This window comes from Syngnathoides biaculeatus, chromosome 1, assembly GCF_019802595.1.
Source record: "Syngnathoides biaculeatus isolate LvHL_M chromosome 1, ASM1980259v1, whole genome shotgun sequence".
Lineage (NCBI taxonomy): Eukaryota > Metazoa > Chordata > Actinopteri > Syngnathiformes > Syngnathidae > Syngnathoides > Syngnathoides biaculeatus.
Window position 1 is genome coordinate 13,233,179 of NC_084640.1, and position 16,153 is coordinate 13,249,331.

Consider the following 16,153-nt stretch of genomic DNA (forward strand, 5'->3'; position numbering starts at 1 on the left):
GGACATTACCATTTTTTGTTTTGGGGGTGGAACAGATTAATAGCACATCCATTCATTTAAATTGGGAGTGATGATTTGAGTTACGCGCGTGGCTACGGAGCAAATGGCCAGCGAGCCATCCGTTTTCTTCGCTGCTTATCCTCACGAGGGTCGCGGGGGTGGCTGGAGCCTATCCCGGCTGTCAACAGGCAGGAGGCGGGGCACACCTTGAACTGGTTGCCAGCCAATCACAGTTCCTGTTTTTTTTTTTTTACATTGAATTAATAATAATAATAATAATTTTAAAAAAATTCCCATATTTTTTTTGGGGGGGGTCATCATATTTGATCATCTCTGAATGTTCTGTGCTCCCGTTTCTGTGCACATCTTTGTAACCAATGACATAACGAGCCCCGCCCAGTTTCACACAGAAATTTTGATTTTGATTTGTAATTTAATTTTAAAAAATGACAGATGATGAAAATCCTGGTAATTTAACAGTATTTATATTTTAATGTAAATGAAAAAAATAATGATAGTCAAAAAAAAATCATTGTGTAGATGTAATATCGTATTTTATTTTATTTTACTAGAGTAAAGCTGTAATTTTTGTAACCTTGTCGGAATACTGGAAGAAAACAAAAAGGATTAAAATTTGATGAGAGTCAAGCGGAAATTTAAATTTTTAAAAAAGCCAGAAAGCTCCTTGCAACGCTGCAATTTAGCGGCGAGCATAATAAGCGGCGCAAAGGTTTATGAAAACAACGTTAATCACGACTGCTCACTTTTTATGGATAACGCGTTATCTTTGGCGCGCCCGATGGAGCCCAAGTTTAGTTTCAAAATTTGCATCCCGCGTTCGACGTTGGAGCGCCGCCGCCGCTCTCGGAGTTGTCGGAACAGCTGCATGAATTATGAAAGGTCGCCAAGCCCGTGGTTGGCGAGAAAGAGAGAGAGAATACTAGATAAAGTAAGCATGTGTAGCGGAGTGTGAGAAGGCTCTTGGTTTTTTTTTTTGTTTTGTTTTTGTACGCGGGCTTGTCTTTGTGTCAATCCGTGCTTGTAAGTACAACGAGACGCCAAATCTGACAAGCTGCCTTTTGGATTTAGGACGGATACGATGTAAGCGCGCCGACAAGGCGGCGGCAAAGCTGGATTTGGGAAGTGCGTAAACAAGCACGGTGCTGCTCAGCCTCCGGCTAGCGGACCTTCGTGGGGGGAAAAAAAACAAAACAAAAACAAAAAAGACTTAAAATATCGGAATTCCCGGCCGAGAGAGCGGACCTGGCGATAAGCCTCGGCGCACAGAAAGAGTTTAACGCTAACCCGGCGGTGCTAATGCTAATGCGGCGGCGCTAACTCAGCGGTTCTAACGCTAACACGGCGGCGCTACTGATCTATAAAAAAAGACTGGATGACTCGTTGGCCACCAAAACTGAAGTCGCCATCCGCCATCTTGATACTCCCAAAACAACCATAACGTTAATCGCTAGTTTCGTGGCTGTGAGAAAAACAAGATTTACTTTGACACTGTTAGTTTGTTTGTGAAGTTTTTTTTTTTTTTTCATTTGAACAAAGTTTTGTTTACGGTTGTTGTCGTTCACCGCTCACAAAAAAGCGATGTCGATATTTTCCCCAAACTTCATCAGTGGATAAGCAAGAAAACACATTTTCTGTGACATTTTTGATGAATTTCATAAGACAGAACTCTGCAAATTTAATTTGATTTTCAAATGCGAGGAAACAAGTTGAAATTTTCTGTCTGACGTCGCAGAGAAAACAAATGAACAACGCGTTTAGCGTGTACTTTCCCCATTGCGCGTCCTCATTTTCAAAAATATATCAAACTGACCGACTTAAAATGTTGTTTTTAATGTTAAAAAAATGCTCATTTTTTTCTATGTTATGATGATAGTGCTTCACAGAGTATTTTGTGAAAAGTTCGGAAATCGGAAGGTTTCTTGCTAGTCACGGTGTTCTATGTCTTTCCTTTGCACTACCAAGTCGGATTAAAAATCCTTCGCGTTACCAAAACTACAAAAATGTCAAGCTCACGCGACCAGTTTTAACTCTACATGCCAAACTTTGAGGAAAACACCCCGCCGTAATCCAACCCGTAAACCGTGTCCTCCACGCGGTTTGGGAGTACCAAGATGGCGGCCAATTGCCGTCAACCGATCGACATGCCGCACGATGTGCGTGCACTGTTCAGTCTTTTTGTTTGGATCAGTGGGCAGTGCTAACGCTAGCGCGGTGGTGCTAACGCTAACTAGCGTGGCGGCTGTGAAAAAAGTCGCGGCTTGTAGGCCGGGAATTACGGTAAATAAAATGAAAGATTTTGATCATTGTTAATGAAAAAATACTTTACATTAATGTATACGATGATATTGTTCTTTGCAAACAGCAAGCTAATATGTCTTCTATGAGTTATTTTTTGAGTTTTGCCGTCTCTGTGAGCGCAAAGGCAATTCTTGTAGCGATGAAGGTGCAGCGACGCAGCAGCCGCATTTTGCGCTTGTGTGCTTGTTAGCGAGCCGCCTTCCCATCCCAAAGTCAATCCGGCTGAAGCCTGCTCAGTATTCCGGAGTCTCCGCCGTCGGCGCTCCGTCAAATCTTCTCCCAATCTGCCGGAATGCTCCCGCGAACACGATAACGGGATCATTTCTGCGCCCGCCTGTTGACGTGCTTGAACCGCGCGTTCGCTCGACAGGCACGCCGACTCCTCGGTTACATCTGCGCGCTTATCGTCCATATTTCAAACCGGAGAAGCCACAAAAAAAAAAAAAAAACAGTGGACAGAGTACAATTTGAAATATTGCACAGAGGATATTAATGTTAGAGAGAGGGTGAGAAGCTAGGTCATCAGGGAGGGGCTCAGTGTCGGGCCGTTACTCCTCCGCATTGAGAGGAGCCAGATGAGGTGGCTGGGGCATCTGATTCAGACGCCTCCCGGGTGAGGTGTTCCCGGAAGAGACCCCGAGGACGACCCAGGACACGCCGGAGAGACTACGTCTCTCGGGTGGCTCGGGAACGCCTCGGGATCCCTTCGGAAGAGCTGGATGTAAGTGGCCGGGCAAAGGGAAGTCTGGGTTGACTACATCCTCTGGCGTAAGAGGGTGTGCACACTATTGCAATCTGATTTTTTTTTTTTTTTTTTTCTGCGGGAGCACAATCTTCAGTTTCGTGGATGCAGCCCAGTGTTGCGCTGATGAATTAGCAAAAGTGCTAAGTGCAATAACGGACATTTCAAAATGAAACGCGGACCGTTTTTCGATATGAGAGCCGTCAAGTGCGTGTGAGAGGAGAAGAATGTACGGGTGATGTAAAGGCCACGTGGAGCAACTTTGAGCTACGCCGGAGTCATTTATTCAGAATAAAAAGGCGTCCGTAAGTACCCGGGGAGCCGCTTTTGAACACCCCCGCTCGTGTAATAGGGCCGCCCCGCCCCACCGCCCCCGAACCCTCCGTTTCGCTCCCGTGCGGGCCCCCTTATCAACGCTCCCCGGCGGAACGTGTAAATAATTACTCCGTGGCCACTCTGCCGGCTGAGCCGCGGGCTTGTTTGCTCAAAGGAGACGGGAGAAAAGATATATTTGAAAAGGATGACAGGTTATTTTAAGAAAAAAAGAAAAAAAGGGCTGAATTATTGAGGGGGGGGGGGGGGGGCAACGCCGGGGCGTGTTTGCGCGCTGCCGTTCTTTGTCGAATACACTTATTAAGTTAGTTGGGCCGTTCAAAAATAGTTAGCAATAAATCAATTCTCAAAGCATACAATTATTAAGTTGTACGGGAAAAAGTGCAATCAAACTCATTTTTACGGTGGGCCGCATTGTAGTTGCGGTTTCTGTCAGAGGGCCATGTGACTTAAAGCCACCAAAATCGAATTGACCCGTCATATTCACACATGAAATTTATCAACTAACGCACGCGCTAACGCTAGCACAGCGCTAACGCTAGTGCTGCGCGAGCACTAATGCTAACGCTAGCGCTAGCAGGGCCGGTGAAAATAAAACTTGCTGGTAAATATCACCGAAACACACCCAGCAGCCACACGCGAGCACAGCGCTAATGCTAGCGCAGCGCTAACAGGGCCGGGTAAAAGTCACTTCCTCGGCACATATATTCCACCGGTCTCATTCTTACCTTTTCCTTGCGGCTGTTAGAAGAAAAAATGCACAAATTAGCCGCATCACTCCGTATTTAATAAGTAATTTTTTTTAGGGTGATCTAGATGTTTATTTTTTAAATAATGAAATATATATGATAACGAATTTCTGAAATAATTTCTATTTTTTTAACTTGATTTTGATGATGATGGTTTTAATATTAATTTTGTTGAAAAAGGGTGATTAATAGTGGCACATGCACTTGACTTTGGTGGGGGCAGCTGAGTTAAGCTCTGGCACTCCCGCAACCCTTATGAGGATGAGCGGCTTGGAAAATTGACATGGATGTTATTTTACGGAAAAGATATTCCTAAAAATAATGGAAAAGCTATTTTCATTTTTTTTAAAAAAAAGGTAATCTTTTGCTATGAATATGGAAATAATATAATAAAATGACACTAGTTTTGGTGTTATAAATTAATATATTATTGTAAAAAGATCTTATAGTAAGATATTTTAATCCTGTCAAAATATTCTTAAAATGCATTTATCTGTAAAAAAAAAAAAACTTTATTTGTTGGTTAATATTTCCCATAAAAAAACATTTTCTGGAAACATTTTTCATTTTCCCTAACCCAAAGCTATTTTCTGTTTTGTTTTGTTTTTTTAGAAAAGGGAATCTTTTGCTATGAATATGGAAATATATATAAGAAAATGACACTAATTTTGGTACTATAAATAAATTAATACATTATTGCAAAAACATATTTTTAACATTGTATTTATCATTCTTATAGTGTCATATTTGAATCCTGTCAAAATATTCGTAAAATGCATATAACTGTAAAAATAGACTTATATAATATCGTATTTTCTACCCCCTTCCATCCAGAAAAAAAACAATTATGGAAATATTCTAGATATCTGGGAATACATTTTTCCCAGGATAACTAAAATATTTTTCTCCCCCCCCCCCCCCCCGCCATTTGAATGAACTCCACCAACAAAAAGACGAATGAAAATGTCGCGGCATGTCGACGCACGAGTATGGAAATCAGTTGCTAACCAAAACAGCAGAAAGCACAGAGACGCACCATTCATTGGACGCACTAAATCATCACTCCCAATTCAAATGAATGGATTTGCTATTAATCTGTTCCAGCCCCCACCCAAAAACAAATTTTTAATGTCCTTTTCAGTGTAGAAATTTGCAAAGTACCTTATAAAACAATTAGTAATAACATATTTAAAATGGGGCAGAGCAGGTGGAAAGCGTTGGCCTCACAGTTCTGAGGACCGGGGTTCGATCCCGGCCCTGCCAGTGTGGAGTTTGCACGTTCTCACTGCGTGGCTTTTCCCCGGGCACTCCGGTTTCCTCCCTCATCCCAAAAACATGCGACACTAATCGGACACTCTAAATTGCCCGTAGGTGTGATTGTGAGTGCGAACAATTGTTTGTTTCTATGTTCCTGCGCTTGGCCGGCAACCAGTCGAGGGTGTACTCTATGTTTTTGTATCTTGTCAAAAGTGTTGCTTTGGCGCCATCTGGTGACACCTTGGTGCCGAGTAACTCTTGAGATCAGTTGAGGAGCTTTTTCGTCCATCTTGTGGTCGCACTTTTTTAATGTAATTTTTTTATATTCAACGCAGCACAATAACCGCAATGATTTGTGGGGTTTTTTTGTAATTTATATAATTTTTGCCGGTGTCGACACACGCACACTCACACTTTGCGAGAGTGGCAGGAGATGGCAAAGATGGCGTTGCATAATGGATGCGCTCTGCGAGGGTGTCGGCGCGCCGCCGAGGAAGCGCCGCTCGCTGACGCGGAAAGTGGCTCCGCTTCTGACTCGATGCGTACCCTCGAAAAAAATTGGAAAAAAAAAAAAATCGTAATCAAGGTTGTCGGCGTCGCGGTGAATACTAGATAGTGCCGTCGGTATTGTTGTATTCTCGGTTTGTGTGTGTTGCTGCGCCGTTTGTGTAGAAGTAGCAGTGGTTAGAACAGGGGAGTCAAACTCATTTTTGTCACGGGCCACATTTTAGGGCCGTTATGACTGTCAAACCATAAAAATCTTTAACAGCCTCATCAAATTTAGATATAAAATTTATGAACTCGTTTTGGAATCAGAAAATGCTTGTAATATCGCAACGTTATCATTTATGAAATGACAAATTGAAATTTTGGTACAGTTTTTTTTTTTTTTTTCAAATCATGAAACTTGACACATATGATTGACCTTCACGGGCCACATAAAATCACGCGGTGGACCTGGTCTGGCCCCCGGGCCTGGGGTTTGACACCCGTGGGTGAGAAGGTTATGGGAGAAATATCCATTTTCTTAGCCGCTTATCCTCACAAGGGTCACAGGAAGGGAGAAATACAATGGAATTTTTTGGGGGGGGTGGTGTCGTGGTCCTCATGTGAAAGCGCTTTGGTTCCTTGCTACGTTTAACGATCACCTGGTGAAAGATGGACCCTGTCGCGGGATCAATCGCTCACGAGACGGCCTGCGATCAATCACATTCGAATGGGATATTTGGGGGGGGGGGTCGTCTGGCATCCAACCTGTTGTCATTACAACAAAAAGTGCCGTCTATTTGCTGGGTTTGGTCCTCGCTAACTGGTGAGACTTTTTTGTTTTTGTTTTGTTTTTCGGACCTCGTTTCAAGTCCGAGGGTCCAATTATCTCCACTCAAGTCCTGTCCCGCTGTAACAAGCAGGAAGTAAAAAAAAAAAAAACAAACAAACGAGCTATTCGTGGTGTTTATCATAAGAAACGAGCCGGGAGTTGACGTTTTAATGCGCCGCGCTGTCATTTGATATTTGTCTGTTTGATATCGTACCTTCCGGGGGACGCTCAATCAAAACCAATTTCTGCGTCCAACACGAGCTCCCCCCCCCCCCAAAAAAATTGTTAATGGTGATCTTCCATTATCAAACAGGAAGTAACCACCGCTAACAGCACCAAGGCCCATCAGGGTAAGCAGGAGACTCAAAACGACGACCGTTACACTTGTTAGTCTCGTTCAAACGAATCCTTGCGACTACAAGTTGAGATAGCCCCCCCCCCGACCCCCCCCCAACTCATAAGTCATCAGGCCACACACACGCACACAGAGTTAAGCGTGCATTTTACAGCGTTTCGATTGGGAAGGCGAGGGCAGAGTTGGGGGGGGGGGTCGGTGAAAAAGTGCTGAGGCAAGTCTGGCTGCAAGTTCTGACTGATACGAGACCACCGGGAGTCATCCGTCGCTTTGTATCCCCCCCCCCCCCCCCTTGCACAGGCCTCAGCGAAATTGAGGAACATTAGCTTTTATGTATTTACCCAGGCTGCCGTAAAAACCTTCGGGGGGGGGGGGGGGGTGACTTGGCCGCTCGCTCAATGCAATTTGGGCGGAAATCGGATTTAAACCCCCCCCCCCCCCACTGCCAGCCTACGAATGTGATGAGATTAAAAGTGTAACATCATAAAAATATATTTAGGGAAATTGGTCGAATGTTACATGAAAAAAAAAATTACAAAATCACAAAAAAAGTACACAAGGAATAGAAAATATATATTTTTTCTTTTTACTTGAACTTGAGTTTTTCTTGTCAAAGTGATTTTTTTCATAAATCATACTTCACATGGAATATGATCTTTTTAATTTATATATCTTTAGCCATTGTCAAATTTGCTTTTTTTAAAATGTGAATTTTTTTAATATTCCACCAATTTTAAAAAGTTGACAGAATTTTTTTACAAACATTATTTTAACTTTATTATTTTAACTTCATTATTATTATTATCTATTTTTAACCTTAACTTTCTGCTTTCTGGTAATATTACACCAACTGTCTATAATGCTTCATCTCGTAAAATTATGACTTTTTCCACTCCTAAAATGATCTTTTTCCTTGTGAAGAACGTTTTTCTTTTCATTGTGAATTTTTTTTTTTCAATTTTAAGACATCCCCCCCCCCCCCCACGGAATATTCCGCTCGCATTGGCCTTCGCCACAGAACTTTATCAATGAGTTGCGTCTACTTTTGTTTTTGTTTTGCTCCCCCCGTGCACTTTTGTTGCACAGTTGATATCCATCGGCTTTTGTCTGCGATTATGAATAAGTGGGTGGTATTAAAAAGACAAAACAATAAAAAAAAAAGAAAAAAAGCGGGTCGTTCCGCTCGAATGAGGGGGATGATCGGGATCGCGGTGTGAAATTCCTCCTTCCTCATTTTCTAATTAAATGGGCGCGTCTCGAGAGGTTTGCACTAACAACATGGCTACGCTTGTGTAACTCGGCGTGTGTTTGTTAATGTGGGTGTGTGTGTTGATATGAACGACGATCATTTCCTCTGTAACAAAAGGTGGGGGGGGGAAAAAAAGGCCGGTGGGGGGGGGTGAGAGGTGTGGCTATGTTAGCATCACAGCAGCGCACTACCTCCATCTAGCGGTGACTTTCGTCATTGCACCTGCGGTCAACAGCAGTTGACTGTTGAGGCCGTCTATCTTTTTACGTCCACATTAAATTGTTTTAAATCGCACTTTAATTAGGTTTTATGCTGTTTTAATAATTATCTTTTTTGTTTTTACTATTTAGCTATTTATTTAATATATTTTGATTATTTAATTTTATATGATAACGCAACGTTATGTTTTATTCTACATTTTTTTTACTTTTGTTTTTGTGTTTGTTAGGTTTAACATTGAGCATTTCATATTCGCATTGAGGCTTTAATATTTTGCATTATTCATGATTAAAGTCAAAGAAATATGTATTATATATGTAATATATAATGTAAAGAGTTACATGCACACTTGTTTTTATATTAAATCATTATTATTGAATTATAATATCGATAATTTCTCTTATAATTGGATTGACGAATACGTTTGGAATTTACTCATTTTGTGTTGAGCTCCATATTTGCAAAATTTTGCCACTTCCCCCCCCCCCCAAAAAAAAAAAAATCCCACAGGCTACGTCGGGAGGGCTACACGGTGCAGGTGAGCGTCAACGACTACTTGGACGTCTACTGCCCGCACTACAGCGCCAGCCTGCGGGGGACGCTGGAGCGCAGCGTGGCCGAGCAGTACGTCCTGTACATGGTCAGCTACCGCGGCTACCTGACCTGCGACCCCCGGCTCGGCTTCAAGCGCTGGGAGTGCAACCGGCCGCACGAGCCGCACGCGCCCATCAAGTTCTCCGAGAAGTTCCAGCGCTACAGCGCCTTCTCGCTGGGCTACGAGTTCACCGTGGGACAAGAGTACTACTACATATGTCAGTCTGCGAGCGTATGCTACATGCTACATGCTAATAACCGTACATTTTGTGGCTCTAAATCACTTCAAAATGAAATTTATAGTGAGTAGGTTGAAGGTATCGGCAATACGAGGATGGCCTTTTCAAGGGTTTATAAATGCTTTATTACGGTGTTATTAATGCTAAATAACATGTTATTAAACTGCATTAAGAATAGGACTGTTTGCCAGAGTGAGGCAACATTTTATGTAGACTATTTAAGGAGTCAAATTGTAAAAAAAAAATGGTGAAATTTGTTAATACTTCACTAATCTCCGAGTTGTGTTTGTCCCTTTAGCCACGCCCACTCACCACCACCACGGCCACAGCTGCCTGAGGATGAGGGTCTACGTGTGCTGCTCCACCGGTGAGTATCACCGCCGAAAAACGCCAGCGCCTCCCGCCTCTGAGTCGGCCATTTTGGACCAAATTCCGTGTCTCATACTTGGAGGAATTTTCTCAAATTGATCCCCCGACTGGAAGGAGCGAAATATGTAGTCGATTTTTCTGCGTAACATCGAACAAATTTTCCGCTTCTGTTCTAATTTGCCGTCACTTCCGTTTTACGGCTCAGTGTCACATTCGGACGACGAATCCGGCCAGACTTCCAACATCTACACGGTGAGGCCGAGCATCAAAGTCAACAACATCGGTGAGTGGCTTTTTTTTTTTGTTTGTTTTAAATGTTTTCTCTTTTTTACCCTGTGTTAGATTTTGATCAGGCGCACGCGTCACCGAGCGCACAAACGCTCGTCACAATTAAAAATAAACATCGCCCTTGCCCTCGGACGTGGCCACGGCGCCCTGTCAAAAGCCGACAACGCGGCGGAGCGTCCAGACGAGCGCGCCGCGTCCGCGGTGACCCCCAGCGCGACCCCCGCGGGCGTGACGAGACACATCAGTCGATGGGCGACGAAGGCGCTGTCGCCTCGGATAAATCGCGCCGCGGTCTTAAAACAACGATTGGACGCCTTGGCTCGACCTTTCGTTTCCGCGGCTATCCGTCCTATACTGCCCCCGGTTGGCCGGGACGTGCACACCAGAAGGAGCAGCGCGATGTCCGTTGAATTGAAGGGGAAAAATATGTCGTTCCAAATCATTATGTAACGACTGTATGTATGATAAATGACAACGTTGTAGTGACGTTTTACAAAGATTTTTTTCTTTGTTGGGGGTAAGAGACTGAAAACAAGTCATTCTTGTGCCGCTTATCCTCACAAGGATCGCGGGGAGTGCCGGAGCCACAGTCTTATGAAATGGTACTATTTTAGCGCTTTTTCATATTCATTTATCCATCCATCTATAATTTTTCATGTGCTGCTTATCCTCACAAGGGTCGCGGGGAGTGCTGGCACCAGAGTGTTATGACATGTTGTTACTAGTTTAGCTGTTTTTCTTATTTATTTATCCATCCATCCATCCATTTCCTTAGCCGCTCATCCTCACAAGGGTCGTCGGGAGTGTTGAAGCCACAGTGATGGGAAATATTACTATTTTAGCGCTTTTTCTTTTCTTCTATATGTATTTATTTATTTAAATCTATTCATCCATAAATTTTCTTTTGCCGCTTATCCTCACAAGGTCGTGGGGAGCGCTGGAGTGATGATGGTGTGATGAAATGTTACTCTTTTGGTGTTTTTCCTATTCATTTATTTATCCATCCATCCATCCATTTTCTTAGCCGCTCATCCTCACAAGGGTCGTTGGGGAGTGCTGGAGCCACAGTGTGATGAAATGTTATTATTTTAGCGCTTTTTCTCATTCATTTATCTATCCAGCCATCCTTCCATTCATTTTCCTAGCCGCTCATCCTCACAAGGTTCACGGGAGTGCGGGGGCCCAACCCAGCAGTCATCGGGCAGGAGAAGGTGTACACCCTGAACTTGTGGATTTTTTCTATGCAAAATTGCATATTTTGAAAGATTCTTTACGAGCAGAGTTGGCTCCTTTTGTTCCCTTGCCGCTGACATTTACAACGCGGAGTCATCAATCTGAGGATCCGCGCCTCGCCTCGAGTCGGCGCGTTTTGGGGAATTTTGGGGGGGCGGGGGGGGGGGACCGGCTTACGTAGAGAAAACGCCACAGGAGGCGTCGGCGGCCCGGGTGCGACGGCGCTTAGCGTCCCGACAGCGGCGGGCTCGGGCCGAATTCCCCCCGCCGCTGCATTTTTTGTGGGGGCCGCCGTAAGAGGATCGCTCATTCATATGCAAAGACAACTTTACGCGCGCACCAAAATAGAAGTCGGCAGCTTGTGGGGCTTCGCGGGTGACAAGAACCGGTTCTTGTTTTGAGGATTTGAAAAGGTCAAAAAGGAGCCAGAGGACTTTTATTTTTATGAACGCGCAAAAAGGTCAAGATTAAAATGCCTCGCGGCGTCACGTCGAAAACTTTGAAGCGCGTTCAGTCAAACGTGTCCTTAAAAGAGCAACTCGGGTGAAGGACGTTTGACTCGGCGGCAGCCGAAAGCGAGCCGGGCACCAAATCATGAATGAATTGTTCCACGGGCGCCACGGTTCCGAGGTCCCGGGTTCAATGCCGGTCCTGCCTGTGCCCGGCGATCGGCTGGCAACCGGTTCAGGGCGTACCCCGCCTCCTGCCCGTCGACGGCTGCGATAGGCTCCACTACTCCCTGCGACCCTTGTGAGGATAAGCGGCTAGGAAAATGGATGGATGGACTTGTTACACTTGTGACTAACCTTGATTCTCGAACGTCCCCTTTTTTGAACAAATTGATCTTCGGACGAAAATTTCAAGATTTCTTTTGCTTCTGTTTTCGAACGAAAATCGGTACTCGAACGCCCCCAACGAAACATGGAAATAATATCGTGCGGGCGGACAAACCAGCTGCCCCACGGCGGCTTTGTTGTGAATTCCCACACCCTCGAAAAAACCCGGAAATAACATCACGCGAGCGGCGCAAGCAGTTGACCCACCACACGACGTGTTTTGTTATTGTCAATTCGAACGCACACCGAAAAAAAAAAAAAAAATGGAAATGCAATCAGCGCACTTTTGTTATTCTGTATGACGCCGCCTCTGTACACAGACGTGTCCCGGTATCGAGGACGACCGTATTAACCCCAATCATGGCTCCGAAGAAGGCAAGTTGCTAGTTCAAAGTTATTCTGGACTTTCTTAAAAAAAAGTTTACAAGGCTGAGGGCCGAGTCGCTCCAGATACGGCAATGCGCTCCAAGCCTAGCGGACTCTACTACTATAGCATACAATTTAAGCAAAAAAAAATATATATATATATATATATGTCTTAAATTATTTTATTATATAAAATGTTTAAACCCCACATGTATTTCTACTTTGCAGTTTATTATCAGGAAAAGCTAAAAAAAATTTTTTTAGAAAGCCCAATTTTTTTTAGGCTTGGAACGCATTAATTCTTTTTCCACTCATTGCAATGGGAGACATCGATTTGGTTTTTGAACAAATCACTTCTAGCACCGTTTTCCGGAACGGACTGTGGTCGAGAACCGAGGCGTCGCTGTACGTTAAAAGAAAACGGACTTTTAGAGGTTTAACGAAAAAAATTCGCTCGACGGGTTTGTCATATTAAGTGGCGAAATTGGACATAATTGTCATCAGGTCGACCCGCCGTGGTATGATTTCCCGCATGTTGTACATGTATCATGCAACCACCATTTTTACTTCCCGAGGTTGAAAATAAGCGCATCAACCTTCCCGCTGAAAAATGCGAGCGCAGTCTTCCATCATCGCACAGCCGCAGCACTGACGGCAAAAACGCCGACGTAAATAAAAACCTTCAGCAGTCGGGGAAGCGACTCGCCGGGCCCTCGCTATTTGGATTCACAAATACATATTTGACGCGCGCGTCATGCCGTCACACGATTGCCTGTCGACGCCCGGCCCCGCCGCCGCCGCTGGCTGTAAATCTTTGATGTCATACAGCGAGGTCAGCGGCACCAAAATTATTCGCCGCGTCACTGCGACGTCCCTCCCCCCGTTCGCCGGGTCACGTGATCCATTTTTTTCGTCTCTCTGCGTGAAAATTTCGGATGTAACGCGGAGCGACGGAGGCCGCTCTTTTTCCCGGGTAATTCAAGACGTCCTCTCGCGGCTCTTTTAGCCCGCGGCTAATGTTCTTGTTGCGTCCAATCAATGGCGAGGCCGAGCTAATTCGTCCTGTCCTGATTGACCCCGCCCCCCCCCACAACCCCCCCCCCCCTCTACTTTCACACACACACACACTGAGGGCAAAAACATAATTAATAGTGAAGACGACAAAACACACTTGGCGATGTCGGCAAGACGCTGATGATAATTGCCGCTTTGTTGACGGTTGCATCATTTCTGCGAAGCGGCGTTTGCGGGCGTCGCGCTGATGAATTAATAATGCCGCTCGTCCCCCCCCCCCCCCCTTTCCCCAACAGATGAGATTAACCCCGAAGTTCCCAAGCTGGAGAAGAGCGTGAGCGGCAGCAGCCCGTCGCGCGACCGCCTGCTGCTCGCCGTGGCCGCCACGCTGCTCGCCAGCGCCGCCCTGCTGTCCTAGCCGGCCGAGGAAGGTTTTGGGGGGGGGGGGGGGGACGCGTCGTGAAATCCAAATAAACAAACAATTTTTATTTTTTCCCCCCTCCATTTGTTGTGGTCACGTGACATTTCGAGCAATGCGGAGACCCGCCCGAGCATCATTTGAAGGGACGGTGCCGGATGCAGGCGTTGGTAGCGTTGCGACGGATTGAGGTGGTGCCGGATCGCGTGAAGAAAACGGTGCCGGAATCAAACAATGGGGCCGGATGCAGACTGTGCGAGAATTGGGACGGAACGAGGAGGTCTGCCATTTATGGGATAGTGCCGGATCGCGTGAAGAACCGGTGCCGGATTCAGACGACGGCGCCGGATGCAGATTCTACGAGAATTGGGCTGGATTAAGGATCTTCACGTGCCAGATGCAGGCAAATGCTCGCCTCAAGACGGATGAAGAATTTTTACGATTTGCGGGAAGATGCCGGATGCGGGCAAAACGGCGCCGGATGAAAGCAGCGCTAGCGTCGGAATGGATTAGGTATGAATCCCGTTAAGGATGCGGAAAGCTGTGCCGGATGCAGGTAATACCACCGCCACCAATGGGATGGATTAATAATGTTCACGGTGCCGGATGCAGACAATGCTAGCATGGAGATGGATTTGAGGGCGTTTTTGGACCGTGACGACTCCGAAAGTCCAGGACTGCGATCACCCCCATCAACATTTCCTTTCTTAGAGGCTAGCGAACCTCCGCGGTTAGTCCTTCTTGCCTGTTTCCTTGCCTTCACAACTCGAGAACACTTTTGGATGCTGGCACTTTCGTAGCCGTGGTGCAGTAGATGTGCTTTGATGACGTGTTTGCCCCCCCCCCCCCCCCCGTTTACCCAAGCCGGTCCTGCTCTCGCCCGCGAAAACCATTCGAGCCACACGGGGAAAGGAGGAAGAAAACAAAAACCGTACGAGAATCCTGGTGGGGGGGCGTTTTAAAACCAAAACATTGCAGTGATAAAATTTGGTTTTTACGGCAGGTCTGAACCACTTTTGCGGCACCGGTCCCGTCTTTGGACCAAACAAAAAACTCTCACAGGCCTCGTGAGATCCAAGCCGTTATAAATTCAATCAAAACCTCGGCGGTCGTAAAATGGTATGCAATTAAAAAAATGACAATTAATAGGCTGGGGGAGGGGGGGGGGGGTCAGAATTTTATGAGAATATCGGCAAAACGTTACGAGGAGATGTTTTTCTCGAAACGTCCCGACTCCGTTTTCGTAACTCGCGGTCAAAGTTTTACAACTTCTTTCCGGTGTGGCTCGACCGGCCTCCGCTTTGTACCTGGCGTCGCGGACCGGTCGCCATGGAAACCCCCCCAGCCCCGAGGAGATTTTACTTTGTCACCGCTGACTTGGACTATTGCAAAGTAAAAGCTTCGGCTGTCGCGTGAATTTGCAAAAAAAAAAAAAAAAAACAACAAAAAAATCAGGGGGGGGGAATAGCTGTTATATTAATTTATGTAACGTGTATTATTATTATTTATGATTTATTTATGATTCTTGTGAGTGTTCACGTGCTACGCAGGCCTTTTGCGCAACGAGCTACTGTGCCATTTTGTGTGAAATTTTGGGCAGATTTTCTGTATTATTTATTTATTATGATTAATATTTTTTACTGCACAGGCATCATCGTCATCATCATCGTGTACTGTACGCGCGTTTGTGCGCGCGCGCGCGAATGCTCGTCCACGCTTTTCCCGGTTTGTGGCACTTAGGAATTTGTTCAAGAGTCGTTTGTAGGATCTTAATATGCAAGCGAAAGAATGTGCTCTTATTAATTCATAGAGGGGGGGTGGGGGGGGGGCTTTGTGGGAGGTATCGGGGTGTCAAAAGCATTTAGTAATGTTGAAGACAAACACCAGAAATGTCTTTACATGGGATGACTTTCAAAAAATAAAAATAGTCTGTAAATGGATCAAAGAATAAGCAAAACAATGACAATTAAAGTCATTTTGCCGATGTGCTAAAACTATGCTTTTATTGTTATTGTTATTTTGTTTTTCCAAGAGTCGGAGGGAGGTAAAATGGATGGACAGAAAGGTGCAACAAAAGTGAGAATTTTTATTTGATGAGGGTGGAAAAAAATCTTCCAAAAAATATGTTTTACGCGAATGAAATTTTCATCTCCTTATTGTTTGTTGAATGGAGTATTCCCAATAATATGAAGACAAAGGTCAGATTTTTACAACACAAAAAATCTAATAAGTCTTAAAAAGAGAAACGAATCCCA

General features: G+C 45.0%; 1 protein-coding gene across 1 annotated transcript in view; it reads left to right on the forward strand.

Annotated features, from left to right (window-relative positions):
- Nucleotides 1-15,696, forward strand: part of efna3a (ephrin-A3a) — an 83,251-nt gene extending 67,555 nt beyond the window's left edge. The window contains exons 3-6 of the mRNA XM_061818020.1: nt 9,052-9,353; nt 9,673-9,741; nt 9,949-10,026; nt 13,777-15,696. Of these exons, the coding sequence (XP_061674004.1) occupies nt 9,052-9,353; nt 9,673-9,741; nt 9,949-10,026; nt 13,777-13,898 (571 nt within the window). The 3' untranslated portion in view covers nt 13,899-15,696. The remainder of the gene's footprint in view (nt 1-9,051; nt 9,354-9,672; nt 9,742-9,948; nt 10,027-13,776) is intronic.
- The last annotated feature ends 457 nt before the right edge of the window (nt 15,697-16,153 follow it).